Raw genomic sequence first — 20,391 nt, forward strand, 5'->3', positions numbered from 1 at the left:
TATATGTTTTTTTATTTATTTTTATATTAAAACACCCTGAATGCCCATACAGGCTACCTAGCGTTGTTAACTGGCTGGTCAGATAACTTAAAATATCCTTCTTCCTTCACACATACAATCTATCACGACCAGATAAAATTTTACCTGAATTTTCCGGAGTTGCTGATCCGCCGCTTCTTTGCAGTCCTGTGAAACAATGTACTGCATTAACACACTGAGTAATAACATGCTACCCGTCAGCGGAACCATTCCCATTAGCTAAATTCTTCAATTATGCCTAAAGTCTTTCAAGATATACATTCTATTTCTGGGGTTTAAGAAATATATTTATATTATTCTCAGTTTTAGTGTACGTTTTCGACTGGCCCCAGGAGTATATTTGAAGGATATTTTACACACTTAAAAATTCTAATGACAAGCCACACTTAATATGGCAAGTGCATTTAATAGAGGCTGATATCTACGACAGTACTGCACTCTCGGAAAAAGGAACTTGAGTTTCTTGAGTGTGCTTTTTTTGCTTTCGACCGCAACCAAATGCCCATGCAGGCTACCTACCGTGGCTGGTCACAGAACCTAAAATATCCAACTTCCTTCACATATACACTGTATCACGACTAGGTTAAAAGTAGATAACACTTTTACCTGCAGTGTCGTGGTTCTGGGGTTGACTCTGGGAGGTTTTCCAGGCACTACCTTTTTGCACTACCGCTAGTCGTATTCCTGCCTATTTCGGTCATTAATTTCAGTTTGGCAATGAGTGGCGATTATGTCATCAATGCCCTCATGCTGACAACTGATTCGAATTGTCTGCCGCGTGGGGTTTGATTACTCATCAAGGTCTATGTGCCTGGTTATTTAAGCCCTGTTTCTCTTTTAATCAGGGCTTGTTTATTGCAATCCCCATAGCACGTTATTTTATTTTCCATTTGTGCATCATGTGAAGTGTGACTGACCATTCTTAATGGCTTGTTATGACAGAGTCTATGGGATCTAAACATATAGCACTTTTGCACTTGTTCTTGTGTTTGATTTGCACTTTGTTGTACGTCGCTCTGGATAAGAGCGTCTGCTAAATGCCACGTAATGTAATGTAATAGCAATTCTCCATCAACTTAGGGTAGTGAGGAAAGTCTATCACATCTTCACTTTCATGTTTTATTTTGGTGTACAAATGTTAGACACAGGATCGTGGGATGAGGGGATTCCTCTGGGAGTCTGAGACCCCGTTTGCAGCTGCCTACTATCTAGGCCAAGGGTTAGAGTTTTGAGCTTATTGCACCCCTTTTCTGCAGTTCTTCAGTTTTGGAGCAAGCGTCAATAGCAAGGTGTTTCGCTTCGTCACTTTCTAAATGCATTTGTGTTCGTGATTGTCGTTGTCTTTGTCTGTCATTGGATATACAGCACTAAGTCACTATTCGCTATTTGTCGGAGGTAACATCCGTACTGGAGACCCCTGCGCACTTTTGCATAAGCCTTAGGCCAAGGTACTTATGCTTATCGTTCCCTTAGTGCCTGTTTGTTTATATGTATTACACTAAGGATATATATGCGAGTGTGGAGTTACCGTTCCTGCCCATAAGACGGGATAAATAATTGCGTTGGGTTCACCGAGATGAAATGCATGGTCGTGTGAGACCACCCAGGGTGCTGAGTGTTAACCTTTGGAGTCGTATGTGCATTTAGTTGGCGCATTTGTTAGTCTACTGCATAGTCAAATGAGCCTAGGTGAGCGTCTGGTAGTGATGCGAAGTTCGCGAGCGAACAAATCTTTTCGAACAAATCTTTCAAATGAACAAACATATTCCTTTGTTTGGCTCTTATTTTAGTGACTTGCACAGTGTCCAATGCCTACGTATCAGGACAGCATTGTGTGATTAAGCTAATTGGCATTTCGGTAAGCCTATCAAACAACCACAAATGAACAACCGAACATACCTACGTCAGCCGTGGAGCCGTACTGAGCGGGTGAATGAATGACCGAAAGGAGTGAACGAACGAAAGAACCACTGAGCCGGTGAACTAGTTTGTGAACGAATAGCCAAATCAGCCATTGAACGAGTGAGCCAAAAAAGCCATTGAATGACTGAACGAACGAGTGAGCCAAAAGAGCCATTGAACGAATGAACGAACGAGCCAAAAAGTTAATGCCGTCAGCAGGTGTGGACCAGCTGAATAGTTAGGATATCACAGATAATATTTAACTAATCATTTTGTCTTTTAATTTTCTGTAATATAGTCAGCTAGGCTATGCAATAAAAGTGATTAATGGTTTTGCAAAGACCACAACGTACATCGTGTCATTTTATTTTGTATGTAGTATATTGAAACGTGACTGCAATAATATATTTCAGGTTTTGTCTTAATTGCATTAAAGTTTAATTTTAACTAATGTTACATTATATACAATGTAATTTAACTTTAACATCAATGTCTCATAGCTTACAATTTCTTAAGAAATGAAGCTTTGGATGATAAAAAGGTTTATTAATGCTATTCATAGCTGATGTATTATTTTGGATACTAAGCAGATGGCTTTTGTGCAGTATCATGCATACTGCATCGCATAATTAAACAGAAACTGTGCCGGTACTGACTGACTTTGGACCAGATCCGATCGCTTATGGTCTGGGTGCAATCCTAAAAAGTGCAATCCTGGCGCCAACGAGTCGGAACATATGCTCCCTCAATCACCAGTCCTCTGGTTTTGCCACTCCGGTTACTCAGTTTGTCTGGAGGAATTCGAGGAAGAGTCCTGGTGGTTCCAAAGTTCTTCTATTTCACAATTATTGAGGCCACTGTGCTCCTGGGAACACAAAGCTTTAGAAATGGTTTCATGCCCTTGCCCTGATCTATGCCTTGACACATTGCTGAGTTCAACAGACAGTTCCTTGGACTTGATGGTTTGGTTTTTGTCCTGACAGTGTGAATTGTGGGACCTTATAGACACAGGTGTGTGCCTTTCTAAACTCTGTCCAATCAATTAAATTTGCCAATTTGCCACCACAATTTTGAGTGCCACCAAAATACTTAATACTGAATACATATGTATATGAGAGATTTCAATTCTTGATTTGTTTTAACTTCGTCATTATGGGTTATTGAGTGTAGATTGATGGGCAAAAATATCAATTTAATCCATTTAAAATAAAATCTACAACACAGTAAAGTGACGAATTGCGCAAAAAGTGAAGGAGTCTGAATACTTTCTGAAGTCACTGTATATGCACAGGAACTATCCAACCATGGCCCAATTCAGGCAATATTCATCTCACGTCATGTAAACAGTCAATTTTCCATGATTGTGGTATGGACTTAATCATATCAAGCAGAATCCCATTAATCACCATTTTGCCCAATCTTTCCAATTATTGATGTGTGTAAACATATTAGTTGGATTTATTTTGGCATTTTAAAACTACACATGCAAAAAAAGGGACCAGGCAGATGTTATTCTTACAAGAAATCAAACTGAAACCAGAACAGCAACACCAGAGTGGTGTGAGGAGTAGTGGAGTGATATTTATCATATATATATATATATATATATATATAGATATAATTTTTGACAGATGAAGAAACTCTCCTCCTGCTTAGTCAGGTTGCAAGAGGGGTTATTCAGAATTTAGCTAGCTGAGTGAGAATCTTATACCAAAACAGGAAAACGTGGCAGGAACCTGATGTGCTCACCATTCATAATCAGACCCTGCCCTGTTTGCATTATTAAATGCTTGACTCCCAATTGTAGTAAATGTTTCGAATTTCAATGACTGACTTAAAACCCAGAATTTTAATATTATTTGACACCTGCGTGCCTCCCAGCTCCATCTCAGGGTTTGTGGGCTCTGCTGAAGTTTGATCAAAATGCTTTTATTTTAGAATAATGATGAAGTTTGATTTAAATGCTGTTTAGTACTACAATGATAATATAAACAAGTCATAATCTTTAAAGGATAATTTTAATAAATCAGCATAATTTATTAAAACTGTGTGTCTGTTCAAACATATTGAGCTGTGCATAACATTAGTTCCAAAATGTTTTCATTTGGTCTGCAGGCCAGGCGGCCTAACTCATTGCAGAGATGAGGGGTTAGGACAGCTCAGCTTTCATAGAGTGACAGAAAATATTAAGGCAGGTTAAGAGAGACAATGTGATGTTTGTATGACAAATGATTGGTTAGCTATATTGTATAAAGGCTAGGATATTTCCTACTGTTACTTTGGAATTCTCTGGTCTCTTGAAGCGTCTTGCACAGACCACACAAATCCCCCAGATGAATCAGTTTTATTTTAAACTAAAGATTTGTAATTAACAACTATTGACTCTGAGTGTTTCTTCAACATCATTGCTGCAAATACAACTTCACCCACGTAAAAGGGACAAGGAGGAAAAGCGGCAAAAATATTTCCTCAACAGCTGTTGGGCACACACACCATTCACACCTGTTTGGCAAAAACAGATCTGAGTCAAATAATTAGTTTAAATACTTGAAATGCTTAAGATGCCAATATGATTTCCGCATTGGATTCATTGTAAAACTAAATATAATGTTCAGCAATATTCTAAACACAATTTTTTCATAACATTGCACATGTTGGTAAAAAAATATTTAAAAATATTTCCTCAACAGCTCCTGTTTGGCTCCTGAAGTAACAGGTATATTGTGCATGTTATGATACAGATTACAAAAACAATTCCACTGTTGGTATGAAATAGTTGAGGTTATGGAGGGGAAGAATCAGTGTTTTTTGAATCACAAATTAAAAATGATAAATCCTTCCTTACCATTTAAATTAATGTTTCCAGAACAACCAATGAACTGTGGTGCATTGTCTCCAGACCGAGCTGTGATAGAATGGCAAGTCACTGATCTCAGACCAGCAGGCTGCTGCTCTCTGTAGTCCACAGTACTGCCCTTGGTCTGAGCTGTGAGGGAGGGAGGGAGAGAGGCTGATCCCAGATCAGTAGGAGCCTGCATACTGTGGCCCTCCCCTGTTAGAAGTGAAAACAGATCGAGTCAAATGATTATTTAAAATACTTCAACGCTTAAGATGCCATTATGATTTCCGCATTGGATTCATTTTAAAACTAAATATAGTGTTCAGCAATATTCCGAACACAATTTTTTCATAACATTGTACATGTTGGTAACTCGAAGCAGTGTTTCAAGCGTACATGTATACAACCCATATCAGCAAAAATACAACAGGAAGTTACCCTAACCCTACCACATAACTACACCCTTCCCCCTATACCAGCCACTGTAAAGTCGACATTTCGACGGAACCTTTTGTGAAAAAAAGAAAATATCCTTTGCCAATCAAACATTCACGAAAGCTGAAATAATCTTTAAAAAAATAAAATTAACTATCCTCTTACACAACACAATATTTTACACAAATTTGGTGTGCATACATTTAACAAAGGTGGAATTCTCCATTTCTTAATCGTTCCTTATGCGCCTGCTGTTCCTTCCATGATACAGCCAGTTCATTTTTATTTTAGCTGCTTGGAGATGGGCGGAAATTCTGTATGTTTCTCAACATCAAGAGAATCAAGTTCAGACTCGTCCGTGTATCATTCGTGCATTCCTGATCCGAGTGCTTGAGAAAAAATCAGAAGCGAGAAAGCGACTTTTTTCTTCCGATTTACAAATTAAACCCAGGCCTAAGTGTCTTTTCTTTTCTTTTTTTTGTCGCATAAGGTAAGGAATTTCTGCCTACTAAACTTACTCCAGATCAGTAGGAGCCTGCATAATATGTTCCACCCTGTTAGAAGTGACAGCAGATTTAGGCAATACATTTCAAATACTTTTCTCAGTAAAAATGTCCTTATTGACCATTCATCGCCAATATTCAGAACAAAATTATTTCGTGTTCGTACATCTTGGAAAACTTAAAGGAGTATTTCAAGAGTACATGTATTTGAACCATATAGGTGGTGGCGTTGTTAAAACATTACACCTACAATTGCCTCAACACCAGCCACTGTAGTCGACATGTCGTCATAACCTTTTGTATCTAAACTAGGCTATGCTCACTCACAGTAGAATTTCAGCATTTACAGTAGAATTTTCCTTAATATAAGTGTTTAACTTACCAGTTGAATTCGCCATTTCTTAAACATTCGTCATACACCTGCTCTTCCTTCCGCGATCATCCGATACAGGAAGCTTGTTTTTGCTTTCGCTACGCCCGATCCGCGGATAGTTAAGTTCATTACATTAATGGCAAGTTCAACTTCCCTTAACGTTCGTTCTCAACGATAGTTCTATATCTATAGTATCGATAGATATAGTTGATATCGTGGCGCTGTTCCGAGCTAAATGAATAACGTATTTTATATGATATGGATGTTGTTGAGGTATTCCCACAATATTTTTAATAAAATTGCCTGTAGTTCAATCAGTTACTGTAATGTATTATTATTTTGAATGTCCCATATTTTGTTGTTCGTTTTTTTTATGTGGGAAAATGATAGGTAAATTGGATAATGTGTCTGCAAGTCTGTTTCTCAACGTCGTAGCCACCTGTATTAACATGCTATCACATTAGGGTTTAAAATATCATCATCATTAATAGTATTGCCAATTTGTATCTCCGTTTGATTCACTGTGCCATGAAGGCTTAGACATCCATCCATCCATCCATTATATGAACCCGCTTATCCTGATCAGGGTCGCAGGGGGCTGGAGCCTATCCCAGCATACATTGGGCGAAAGGCAGGAATACACCCTGGACAGGTCGCCAGTCTATCGCAGGGCACACACACCATTCACTCACACACTCATACCTATGGGCAATTTAGACTCTCCAATCAGCCTAAAGTGCATGTCTTTGGACTGTGTGGGAGGAAACCCACACAGACACAGGGAGAACATGCAAACCCCACACAGAGAGGCCCCAGCCGACGCGGATTCAAACCCAGGACCTCCTTGCTGTGAGGCGGCAGTGCTACCCACTGCACCATCCGTGCCGCCAGGTATGTGGGGAGAGAGTACCCTCCTTCAGCCAAGAGACAGGCACATTTTAACATCTGGTCACAGGTGCTCCCAACTGCGCAAACGACCTGGTACTCCGCCCACTAGGCACCTGTGAAGTAACACCAGAATGAGTAGCACAGAGCAGGGGGCCGTAACATATCCATAATGTTATTGTTTACTGTCAAACAGCAGTAAACAATTAAATTCAATATCAAATAAAATTGTAAAGAGTGAACTGTTGGGGGACAAAGCCAAATACCTTAATTGTAATGTGAGATAACTATTAAGTAGAATGATGGCAGAAGGGTTTCCTATCCATAGTGAAATGGACCTGGAGATCAAATCTAATGACACAACAAACATGATTATGGGACAATTCTACAAGGAAATTGTTTCTATTATTCAGGTCAATATTTCCCAAAGGGTGGATTCAAGCCGTAGTGACCATTGTAGGGCTCTATACCTATGCATGTAAATACTCTATGCTATTCCGTACGAAGAGTCAAGTTCATACTTTATCCTTCAGAGTTCTTTTGACCAATGTTCCATTCAAGTTTCCTAGTTTTCAAGAACACAATGACAGAACCACACCTTCAATTTGAGATTAGATCAGCAGTTTCCTGCAACTGCAAATAACTTTGGGGTCTTCCCCAGCTTATCTACAAACAATCATCAGACCCTACACCCCTGCCAGACCTCTTCGTTCAGCCTCCACAGGCCGCTTGGCACCTCCCCCTCTCCGAACCTCCACCTCACGCTCACGACTACTGTCTGTTCTGGCTCCACGGTGGTGGAACGAACTCCCCGTTGAGGTCAGAACTGTAGAATCTCTCCCCACCTTCAAGCGCAAGCTGAAGACACACCTCTTCAAGCAGCACCTCTCCCCATCCCTCCCTACCTCCCTGTGAACCTTAATTGTTGTCTCTGTGACTTGCTTTGTGTATCGGTATTTTTAGTTAGCTAGGTAAGCAGTGTTTGGATCGGGAACTTTGGTCACTTTTGCTCTGTTGTTTGTTTCTTTGTTTAAAAAAACCCCCAAAAAAACAAATTGGCCCTCGTCCTTATCTTTGTTGTACAGGTAGCAGTTGAAATTGTACTTCCCTCTAGGGTCTTTCAGCGAACTTATCCCTGGTTATGGGTATGCACTTTGTTGTACGTCGCTCTGGATAAGAGCGTCTGCCAAATGCCAATAATGTAATGTAATATAACTTCATTCCCGGTGGATAAGGTTGAGGAATGTGAAAAGCAGGCAGTGTTTAACCAAGGTACAAACATGTGAAGTCAATGTTGCAATTTGAAAATAATTTATGGAAGCTGAATTAAATTGTGTGTAATTCGTGAAGGTTAATAAAGTCTCTGCACCATTTGTTACATTACATTTAGGAACGAACACTGTGCTGTCTACATTTCATTAAGCAACACTAATGTATGCAACACTCGAAAACCATCCCCATACCATGATTTTTGTGCCACCATACTTTACTGTCTACACAGTATACTGTGGCTTGAATTCAGTACCCGGGGGTTGTCTGACATACTGTCGACGACCACTGGACCGGAAAATAACAATTGTACTCTCACCAGTCCATTGAATGTTACGCCATTTCTTATTGGGCCAATCGATTTGTTCCTTGGCAAATTTGAACGGATTCTGCACATTCCGTTTTTTTCAACAATGGTGCTTTACGGGGCTTCTTGCTGATGGCTTAGCTTCGATCACACATCTTCTGACTGTAACAGCACTTACAGGTAATTGTAGATGATCTTTGATCTTTCTGGAGCTCATGAATGGCTGAATCTTTGCCATTCTGACAATTCTTTGATCCGTAGTTGCTAATTGTCTTCCGTGTGTTTCAGGTTTTTGTTGCCATTTTAAAGCATTTGAGATCATTTTAGCTGAGGATCCTATAATTTGCTGCACTTCTTTATGTTTTCCACCCTCCAATCAACTTTTTAATCAAATGGCGTTGATCCTCCGAACAACGTTTGGAATGTCCCATTTTAATTAGCAATTCAGAAGGAAATATATTTTATAACAATGTGTGAAACATTTGCTTCCCTTCTTCCTAAATAAAGGACAAATAGGAAGCCTTTTTTTCACAGAATGAATGAATTATCCAATTAAACTCCACACTGTTATTATTTTGAACACTCCCCTTTCAATGAATGAGTCCTCTCAGAAGAAACAGTGTGCATGTCATGTTGGGTCTGTTGTTTTTTTGTTACACTACTAAATGGTTGGCATTTATATAGCGCCTTTATACAAGTAATGCTTCTCATTCACCCATTCATACACACACTCACACACACACCATCAGCGATTGGCTGCCATGCAAGGCGCTGACCAGCTCGTCAGGAGCATTTAGGGGTTAGGTGTCTTGCTCAGGGACACTTCGACACAGCCCGGGCGGGGGATCGAACCGGCAACCCTCCGACTGCCAGACGACTGCTCTTACTGCCTGAGCTGTGTCACCACTACTACATCTACAAGCAAATTGTTTCTCATGCAGAAATATCACTATTACTAATAACAGTGATTCATCAGGTTACTGATGTTGTACTGCTTTTTTTTAACACATCTGTAAGTAGGTCTGAAGGTAGTCTGTAGCGCTGAAAGGTTTTACATCTTATGACGGCCCAGTCATATCATTATTTAATGATATGCATTTAAGTTAATTTAATCATATTCAATTATATGTACATGCATGCCCACCTGATGTTTTGCTTCAGTCTAATTCATATTTGAATCCATAATTATCAGATAAAGCTTAATAATGTTTTTGTTGGGCTGTTAACAATAATAATACGAGCCATGGTTTTAATAAAGGACATATTTAAAATATAACACAGAATAAAACACATGGCTGTTTTTTTAAATATAGTTGTAAAGAAATCTAAAGGCAACAGAACAAAATATCTGCATGCATTATGTATTTTTTGATTTCAGATTGTGTAAGCTAACATAAGTAGCCAAAACAAAATCATTGTTTTTGCTCTCAAAATCATGCGCATCTAATAATCTATTGAAATAAATGTAAATTTAGTAAACAGGAATTGCTTTGCTTGATTTCTTCTTTAAAACGCACAACACAATTGTCCTGTGAATTCTGCCTTCCCCCATCTTCTCCTGATCCAGAGGCTCTTCACTTCCGGAGTGCCTTCAGTTCCTCCATGAGGAAGGGCTCTTGTGTCTCCAGGATCTCAAATAGCACATCTTTAGCTCTTCTACCACCGGAATGAATGGGACCGCTCAGGAGTTTTCCCATCTTATTCTGACTGGTGCTTTCTGACTGAATCTCGTTATACCCCCTTTGGGTGACGACCCTGCGGTCCAGGAGTCGGTCAAGGATGGCGGTCACGTTGCTGACTCTCTCGATCAGGGCTGTGCGGTGGAGGTCAATGAAGTGCTTTTCTGTACAGAGGGACAGGGGCAGAAGGAGACGGAGAGACATGGGAGAGATGTGGGGAGGAGGTGGGATTTGGAAGGAGTCGTAAGCAAGAATGGAGAAGGCAGCACACAGGCACGGTGTATGACATTGAAAACACGTCACCATTTTTTCACAGTGACTGACTGCACCAAAACATTCAGATTTTCTTTCTGGAGTAGTTCATTGGTCTTCACCATGTATTTAAGTTACACTGTGAGTGCACAATGTGGCTAACAATTTCCGTCTTTCAAGATATATTTCTATTTATATGCTTTTTTATTTATTTTTATATTAAAACACCCTGAATACAGGCTACCTAGCGTTGTTAACTGGCTGGTCAGATAACTTAAAATATCCTTTTTCCTTCACACATACAATCTATCACGACCAGATAAAATTTTACCTGAATTTTCCGGAGTTGCCGATCCGCTGCTTCCTTGCAGTCCTGTGAAACAATGTACTGCATTAACACACTGAGTAATAGCATGCTACCCGTCAGCGGAAACATTCCCGTTAGCTAAATTCTTCAATTATGCCTAAAGTCTTTCAAGATATACATTCTATTTCTGGGGTTTAAGAAATATATTTATATTATTCTCAGTTTTAGTGTACGTTTTCGACTGGCCCCAGCAGTATATTTGAAGGATATTTTACACACTTAAAAATTCTAATGACAAGCCACACTTAATATGGCAAGTGCATTTAATAGAGGCTGATATCTACGAGAGTACTGCACTCTCAGAAAAAGGAACTTGAGTTACTTGAGTGTGCTTTTTTTTGCTTTCGACCGCAACCAAATGCCCATGCAGGCTATCTACCATGGCTGGTCACAGAACCTAAAATATCCAACTTCCTTCACATATACACTGTATCACGACGAGGTTAATAGTAGATAACACTTTTACCTGCAGTGTCGTGGTTCTGGGGTTGTCTCTGGGAGGTTTTCCAGGCACTACCTTTTTGCACTACCACTAGTCATATTCCTGCCTATTTCGGTCATTAATTTCAGTTTGGCAATGAGTGGAGATTATGTAATCAATTCCCTCATGCTGACAACTGATTCTAATTGTCTGCCGCGCGGGGTTTGATTACTCATCAAGGTCTACGTGCCTGGCTATTTAAGCCCTGTTTCTCTTTCAATCAGGGCTTGTTTATTGCAATCCCCATAGCACGTTATTTTATTTTCCATTTGTGCATCATGTGAAGTGTGACTGACCATTCTTAATGGCTTGTTATGACAGAGTCTATGGGATCTAAACATATAGCACTTTTGCACTTGTTCTTGTGTTTGATTTGCACTTTGTTGTACGTCGCTCTGGATAAGAGCGTCTGCTAAATGCCACGTAATGTAATGTAATAGCAATTCTCCATCAACTTAGGGTAGTGAGGAAAGTCTATCACATCTTCACTTTCATGTTTTATTTTGGTGTACAAATGTTAGACACAGGACCGTGGGATGACGGGATTCCTCTGGGAGTCTGAGACCCTGTTTGCAGCTGCCTACTATCTAGGCCAAGGGTTAGGGTTTTGAGCTTATTGCACCCCTTTTCTGCAGTTCTTCAGTTTTGGAGCAAGCGTCAATAGCAAGGTGTTTCACTTCGTCACTTTCTAAACGCATTTGTGTTCGTGATTGTCGTTGTCTTTGTCTGTCATTGGATATACAGCACTAAGTCACTATTCGCCACTGTCGGAGGTAACATCCGTACTGGAGACCCCTGCGCATAAGCCTTCGGCCAAGGTACTTACGCTTATCGTTCCCTTAGTGCCTGTTTGTTTATATGTATTACACTAAGGATATATATGCGAGTGTGGAGTTACCGTTCCTGCCCATAAGACAGGATAAATAATTGCGTTGAGTTCACCGAGATGAAATGCATGGTCGTGTGAGACCACCCAGGGTGCTGAATGTTAACCTTTGGAGTCGTATGTGCATTTAGGCGCATTTGTTAGTCTCCTGCATAGTCAAATGAGCCTAGGTGAGCGTCTGGTAGTGATGCGAAGTTCGCGAGCGAACAAATCTTTTCGAACAAATCTTTCAAATGAACAAACATATTCCTTCGTTTGGCTCTTATTTTAGTGACTTGCACAGTGTCCAATTGCTACGTATCAGGACAGCATTGTGTGATTAAGCTAATTGGCATTTTGGTAAGCCTATCAAACAACCACAAATGAACAACCGAACATACCTACGTCAGCGAGCCGTGGAGCCATACTGAGCGGGTGAATGAATGACCGGAAGGAGTGAACAAACGAAAGAGCCACTGAGCCGGTGAACTAGCCATTGAATGACTGAACGAACGAGTGAGCCAAAAGAGCCATTGAACGAATGAACGAACGAGCCAAAAAGTTAATGCCGTCAGCAGGTGTGGACCAGCTGAATAGTTAGGATATCACAGATAATATTTAACTAATCATTTGGTCTTTTAATTTTCTGTAATATAGTCAGCTAGGCTATGCAATAAAAGTGATTAATGGTTTGGCAAAGACGACAACGTACATCGCGTCATTTTATTTTGTATGTAGTATATTGAAACGTGACTGCAATAATATATTTCAGGTGTTGTCTTAATTGCATTAAAGTTTAATTTTAACAAATGTTACATTATATACAATGTAATTTAACTTTAACATCAATGTCTCATAGCTTACAATTTCTTAAGAAATGAAGCTTTGGATGATAAAAACGTTTATTAATGCTATTCATAGCTGATGTATTATTTTGGATACTAAGCAGATGGCTTTTGTGCAGTATCATGCATACTGCATCGCATAATTAAACAGAAACTGTGCCGGTACTGACTGACTTTGGACCAGATCCGATCGCTTATGGTCTGGGTGCAATCCTAAAAAGTGCAATCCTAAAAAGTGCAATCCTGGCGCCAACGAGTCGGAACATATGCTCCCTCAATCACCAGTCCTCTGGTTTTGCCACTCCGGTTACTCAGTTTGTCTGGAGGAACTCGAGGAAGAGTCCTGGTGGTTCCAAAGTTCTTCTATTTCACAATTATTGAGGCCACTGTGCTCCTGGGAACACTAAGCTTTAGAAATGGTTTCATACCCTTGCCCTGATCTTTGCCTTGACACATTGCAGTTCGACAGAGAGTTTCTTGGACTTGATGGTTTGGTTTTTGTCCTGATAGTGTGAATTGTGGGACCTTACAGACACAGATGTGTGCCTTTATAAACTGTGTCCAATGAATTACATTTGCCACCATAATTTGGAGTGCCACAGAAATACTTAATACTGAATACTTATGTAAATGAGAGATTTCAATTTTTGATTTGTTTTCACTATGTCATTTTGGGGTATTGAGTGTAGATTCATGGGCAAAAATAGCTATTTTATCCATTTAAAATAAAATCTACAACACAGTAAAGTGATAAAGTACGCAAAAAGTGAAGGAGTCTGAATACTTTCTGAAGTCACTGTATATGCACATGTAAACAGTCAATTTTCCATGATTGTGGTATGGACTTAATCACATCATGCAGAACCATCACCATTTTGCCCAATCTTTCCAATTATTGGTGTATGTAAACATATTACTTGGATTTTTTCGGATTTTTAAAATTGCACATGCAAAAAAGGCACAGTGAACCAGATGTTATTCTTTCTAGAAATCAAACTGAAACCAGAACAGCAGCATCAGAGTAGTGTGAGGAGTGGTGGAGTTATATTTAATGAAAGCAAACATTTTTCACAGATGAAGAAACTCTTCTCCTGCTTAGTCAGGTAGCAAGAGTGAGTTAGTCAGAATTTAGCTAGCTGAGTGAGATAATCTTACACCAAAACAGGAAAACATGGCAGGAACCTGATGTGCTCACCATTCATAATCAAACCCTGCCCTGTTTGCATCATTAAATGCTTGACTCCCAGTGGTAATAGATGCTTCTGACTGACTCAAAGATCATTTGACACCTGTTTACCTCCCAGCTCCATCTCAGGGTTGTTTCGCTCCTGAGGTATTGTGCAAATTATGATATAGATTACATTAACAATTCCACTGTTGGTGTGTGTCACAAACCCTTATTGGCCAGTTTGTGATGGGCTGGCGTATAAGGCCACACCTTCCAGTTCAGCGGCTCACATTTTTTCTTTTGATACCCTGGGAGCTGGTCACTAGGCTGCTCCTTAGACCGATTGGGCTGGCAATGCACAAACTTAGCTATCAAGCCTAACTTATTTTGTAAAAAACTGAACAAAATAAAAAGCATTTTGTGTTCATTTTGACTGGTGTATTCATTCCTTTGTGTCTTATTCGTCACATATGACATAGTTGAGGTTATGGAGGGGAAGAATCAGTGTTTTTTTTTCATCACAAATTAAAAATGATAAATCCTTCCTTACCAGTATTATGAGGTTGGATGTTAACACTGAAATTAATGTTTCCAGAACACCCAATTAACTGTGGTGCTACAGCATTGTCTCCAGACCGAGCTGTGACAGAATGGCAAGTCACTGATCTCAGATCAGCAGGCTGCTGCTCTCTGTGGTCCACAGTACTGCCCCTGGTCTGAGCTGTAAGGGAAGGAGGGAGAGAGGCTGATTCCAGATCAGTACGAGCCTGCATAATATGCTCCTCCCCGTTAAAAGTGACAGCAGATTTAGGTTTAAATCTTTTAATATACTTTAAATATTTAATATACTTTAACTGTTTAGATCTCAATAAAAATTTCCATATTGATCATTTAAGAATTGACTATCATTTTCACCAATATTCAGATCAAAATTATTTTGTGTTTGTACATCTTGGTTAGTAAACTTGAAGGAGTATTTCAAGAGAGAGTACATGTATTTGAACCATATAGGTGGTGGTGTTGTTAACACATTACACCTACAATTGCCTGAACACTGTAGTCGACATGTCGTCAGAACCTTTTGTATCTAAACTATTCATTCATTCATTCATTCATTCATTCATTATCCTAACACACTTATCCTGAACAGGGTCGCAGGGGGGCTGGAGCCTATCCCAGCATACATTGGGCGAAAGGCAGGAATACACGGGTCGGGTGGGTCGCCAGTCCATCGCAGGGCACACACACCATTCACTCACACATTTACCTACGGGTACAAATAAAGTAACTTGAACTTGAACTTGAACTTGATTTAGACTATCTAAACTGGGAAAATATATAGATCAAACATATGCATCCTGTACAAAATAGAGCTATCCTTCACAAATAACTAATCAACTTCACAGTAGAATTTCTGCATTTACAGTAGAATTTTCCTTAATGCAAGCGTTTAACTTACTGGTTGAATTATCCATTTCTTAAACATTCGTTATGCTGTTCCTTCCATGATCATCCGACACAGGAAGCTTGTTTTTACTTTCGCTTTTAGCTGCGGAGGATGGGTGCATCGGGCCACGTAAATTACTCTATGCTACTCCGTACGAAGAGTCAATTTCAGACTTCAGCTTCGGAGTTCTTGTGAACAATATTCCATTCAAGTTTCCTAGTTTTCAAGAACACAATGACAGAACCACACGTTCAATTAAATCAGCGGTTTCCTGTTTACCACCCTGTTTGGCACCAACAATAATTCCATGATCAAAGTTACGTAGATCCCATTTCTTCCCCATTAATCCAAACACAGCTAGCTCTAGGTAACCAAACTATTTTATCCAATATCATATTCGTAATCTTAATTACAAATGTATTCCTGTGTTCTGTAAAGAACTTGCTAGCTTGCTGGCAGGATCGCTGAAACAGCTAGTATGCTGCATATAACTTGTCCCTAACGTACAGAAATAAAAAATAGTGTAACAGAGTTATAAATAACACCACAAGTTAATGACTTTCTCCAAAATATTGTACAAGCATACATTCCTATAAAATGATTTTATCAAGGGTATCTTCAGTTGTATGTAAATGGTTATACAGCGCCCTCTGCTGGCTTTATGTGACAGATGCTCTGTGCTACATCAGCTTTGCTCCATGTGCCCGCCAGAATCCATTTTGTATTGCATTAGTAGGTATGGATCTGGCATGCTCTCGTTAAAATATAATGCTTGATGGGAAGTACTTTGCCTAATGATGAAAATGTCATTGCATTAAACCATTAATGAAGCTAGAACGTAGTCTGACGATGTATTTATTTTAAAAGTAAAACCGCTTTTCATTCAGAGAATACACACAGTTCGCCTGTCACATGAACACTGTGTTTACATACTATTTCGTCTGTCCAGGTACATAGCACAATACGAGTTTTCCGAAACATTAGCCAGTAATGTGGTTCATAGCCTAGCTAATGCCATGCCGGCAGAGTTGTGTTACACTGGAATTACTTTTTGTACCGAACGTTCTTTGAAAATAAGAACATGCTTTCCCGGATATAATTCTTATAACTGTAACTATTTGTCATCGAAATCTATACGATCACTTTTCCACTTGTATATTTAATTGGTATTTACGTGACGTTAGTTAACCGTTATATTGGCCGCCATAATCCATTTTGCTTTGCAATAGAAGAATAAACCTGGGAAAAGCACATCCCGTGTGCTGACTGTCACTTCACTCCTCCTGCACCGAGGCGAGACAAAGTTCGACCCGGTTACACTAGCAGTGTTTTATGTAAACGGACTATAGGATCTGCCTTATCCTCCCTTTTAAGAATAGTAAAAATCCCAATCCACTGTGTGCCAGATTAGTGGCAAGTGTCACTTTCAACCACCATGTTACTCCTTTAACAAGTTGGTGAACTGGTCACTGAGTGTAGGTCTATATCTCGGTGGTTCTGACACCTCCACTTCTGGGAACTCAAAGAGAACTGCCACCGTGTACAATGGCTAAGTGAAAATGCAATGATTCATGCATTAAAGGTGGGCTGGTGATTTTGAATCGGGTCTGCGAATAGTTATGCAACATTAGCTTCATTTTGAATTGTCTCATATTATTGCACATGCATATTGTTATGTTTGCATGTGTAAAGACTGAACTAAAGTTAGGCTACTGTAGAAACATTAACTAAGGAATAAACAGACACGGTTAATTCACACGGGTAATTCATTTAATTCATTTAATCTCTTCTCCAACTCTCACTCTTCTTCTGCACGTTACATATTTACTATGCATATTGCGTTCTCGCCACCTACTGCTAAGTATTCGGAACACAACATTCCCCCCTTACGTAAACAATATTACCAGAACTAGCATGGGGTTAACAACAGTGTATATCACCAGCAATAAGAATGATTAGTAGAGAATAGTGCATAACCTTAGCACTCAGAATATTAGTAGTAATACATAGCAAAATGCACAATCTCACATGCATGTTTTTTAAAGTATCAACCAGTTATTACTTGAAATATCAAGAAGTAGAAAATAGAGCATAAAATAGAACTCTCTTCAGTATCATAACAAGACTGAAAATAGTGGTAGAACATCAGCAGAAGGCTCAGTAGTATCCATATCATAAGTCTCAGAATTTGTATCGGTGTATATAGAATGATATCCATAGCCAAGGAACATTTGAACAGGCTACATGAACGTTTAGGTGTGTAAGTGTGTGCTTAAGTCACATAGTCCTCAAGCCAGCTCGGAGGCCGTCTGACACGAGCAGGGGCCGTATGAGAGTCCATGGCCCCCGGGAGGTCAGACTCGGAAACTGTGGAGTCGTCACTCACTGCATCGTGTGGAGAGCGAGCAAATGTCTCAGGTGAAGCAGAAGCATGGTATCTAGCCAGCCGTGATGCATGCCATTTCCTACCATCTGACAGAAGAAAAGTGCTCTGACCAACTTGCCTCCTTATCACCAGTGGCTTGGAGTAGCGTGGATGCGCCTTTGGAACATGAAAGGGCTTCCGGACACGCACTCTGTCCCCTTCTTTGAAAACTGTACTGTGTGCTCCACGACGGGAGTCAGTGTATGACTTCGTTTCAGCTTGTCGGGATGATACTCTCTGATGAAGCACATCCGTATCAATGCTTGTCAGTGGTGGGGCAAGGACATGGAGGCGTGTGTGCATTTTTCTGCCATGCAGTAACTCAAATGGAGAGAGTCCAGTGGTTGCATGTGGAGTGGCACGGTACACCTGTAAGGAGTCTGTAACTGTAGCTTTCCAGGGCTTCTGTTGTAGGATAGCGGACTGTATGGATGCTCTCAGGACACGGTGAAAGCGTTCAACTGCTCCGTTTGCTGCAGGGTGGTAAACCGCTGTACGTATGTGCTTAATGTCACGCTCTTTCAAGAATGCAGCAAACTCTTTAGACAGGAATTGAGGCCCATTGTCTGATACAATGGTTCTCGGATTACCAAATCTGCTGAACACTGAAGCCAGAAAAGTAATGATGTTGGCTGAGGTAGCAGAAGGCGTGAAAGCAACCTCAGGCCACTTGGTGTGGTAGTCAGTCAGTGTGAGGGCAAAAGTAGCAGTCTCAAACGGACCAACCACATCAACGCCTAGCTTCTCCCACGGCTCTGCTGGAAACTGTACTGGTTGTAATGGTGCAGCAGAGGGGGCAGCAGACTTATCTGAAGACTGACATAGACAGCAGTTCTTAATCTGAGTGTTGACAAATTCATCCATACCTGGCCACCAGTAGATTTCACGGAGGCGTTGCTTGGTTCTCACAATACCTTGGTGGCCTTTGTGAGCCAGGCCCACCAGGGTGTGACGCAGGGTGACAGGAGCAATGAGCCGTAAGCCTCGGAAAGTGTAGTCATTTTGCACAGACAGTTCATGGCGGAGCTTGTAGTATGGACGTATGACTGAACTTAAAGAGAGAGGGAGGGAGGGAGGCCAACCATCAGCAATCTGTGCACGCAACGCACAGAGCTCAGGGCAGGAGGTAGACGCAGCAGCAAATTCACCAGGGGAGACAGCAGACAGGTGATCAGCCGACAGCATGGCCACAAACTCAGGTTCAGCCCCTGGTTCATCAGCAGCAGCAGGCAGAGGCAGACGGGAGAGGCAGTCAGCAGTATTGTTCTTTGAACCAGGCAGGTATGCAACATCATAACAGAAGCACAGCAGGCGTGCTGCCCAGCGTGCAATACGCATGCCAGCACGGTCAGCTCAGGAGAGTGGTCAGTGCCTGGTGATCTGCACGCAGGGTAAATCGCCGTCCCCACAAGCAGGTTCTCCATTTCCCTACAGCCCACACGCATCCAAGGGCTTCTTTCTCAACTGTTGAGTATTTGCGTTCGGCAGGAGTCCGAGTCCTGGAAGCAAATGCAACAGTGCGCTCAGTGTGGTCAGACTGGATCTGACGGAGAACAGCACCAAGGCCGTAGTCAGAGGCATTAGTGGAGACAATAGTAGGGAGGTCAGGGTTGAACAGTGCTAGAGCTGGACTCTCCACTAACAGCTGTTTCACAGTCTGGAAGCTGCGCTGTGCATCCTCTGACCAGCTAAACTCACTGTCCTGACGAATGCAGTTACGCAGTGGCTCCACAGCAGTAGCAAAGTTGGGAATAAACTTGTTGTACCATGATAAAAGTCCCAAAAATGACCTTAACGTGCCTGCATCAGTAGGAGCTCGGGCATGTAGAACAGCCTTGATGTGGTCCTCGTCTGGCTGAATGCCTTGAGCAGTCACTGTAGGTCCAAGGAAATGCAGACTTGACCTGTTGAAGTGGCACTTTGATGTATTCAGTTGTAGCCCGGCATCTTTAATCCGTTGTAGCACAGCTTCCAGTGTCTCATCATGACTGGCTTGTGTATGACCCCACAGAATCACATCATCCAAGTAATTAGCAACGTTAGGCAGGCCTTTAAGAATGGTGGCCAGCATCTTCTGAAAGGCAGAGGGTGCAGAGACCAGTCCATATGGGACGCGGCAAAATCTGAAAAGTCCTTTGTGAGTAATGAAAGCAGTCATGTCACGGCTTTCCTCGTGCAATGGCAACTGGAAGCAGGCACAAGTCAATGGTGGAGAACACTGTAGCTCCGTGCAGCAGGCCCAGCATTTCGTCTATGTGTGGAAGAGGAAAGGAGTCAACAATCACAGCCTTGTTGGGCTCATGCAGATCC

At 41.0% G+C, this 20,391-nt stretch overlaps 2 protein-coding genes and 1 pseudogene across 4 annotated transcripts in view; all 3 read right to left on the minus strand.

The window, feature by feature from the left end:
• The window catches only part of LOC133112636 (apoptosis-associated speck-like protein containing a CARD), a 38,102-nt gene extending 31,901 nt beyond the window's left edge, over positions 1 to 6,201 (minus strand). Inside the window, exons 1-3 of one of the 3 annotated variants that reach the window (XM_061222902.1) lie at positions 5,417 to 5,601; positions 4,787 to 4,993; positions 145 to 186 (exon numbers count right to left, since the gene is read on the minus strand). In XM_061222902.1, coding sequence (XP_061078886.1) covers positions 145 to 186; positions 4,787 to 4,993; positions 5,417 to 5,441 — 274 coding nt within the window. In that variant the 5' untranslated portion in view covers positions 5,442 to 5,601. Of the gene's footprint in view, positions 1 to 144; positions 187 to 4,786; positions 4,994 to 5,416; positions 5,602 to 6,100 lie in introns of those variants that run through there. The other 2 variants (XM_061222903.1, XM_061222901.1) reach the window with 2 other exon arrangements.
• Positions 1 to 20,391, minus strand: part of LOC133112120 (NACHT, LRR and PYD domains-containing protein 12-like) — a 107,344-nt pseudogene that overhangs the window by 62,748 nt on the left and 24,205 nt on the right.
• On the minus strand, positions 9,902 to 15,785 carry LOC133112684 (apoptosis-associated speck-like protein containing a CARD). The gene is made up of 4 exons (XM_061222905.1): positions 15,669 to 15,785; positions 14,760 to 14,930; positions 10,815 to 10,856; positions 9,902 to 10,395 (listed from the first exon to the last, which is right to left on the minus strand). Exons 1-4 carry the CDS (start codon positions 15,682 to 15,684, stop codon positions 10,127 to 10,129), a joined length of 498 nt encoding a protein of 165 aa, XP_061078889.1. The 5' UTR covers positions 15,685 to 15,785; the 3' UTR covers positions 9,902 to 10,126.

The sequence above is a fragment of the Conger conger genome, chromosome 2, assembly GCF_963514075.1.
Source record: "Conger conger chromosome 2, fConCon1.1, whole genome shotgun sequence".
In the NCBI taxonomy this organism is placed as follows: Eukaryota; Metazoa; Chordata; class Actinopteri; order Anguilliformes; family Congridae; genus Conger; species Conger conger.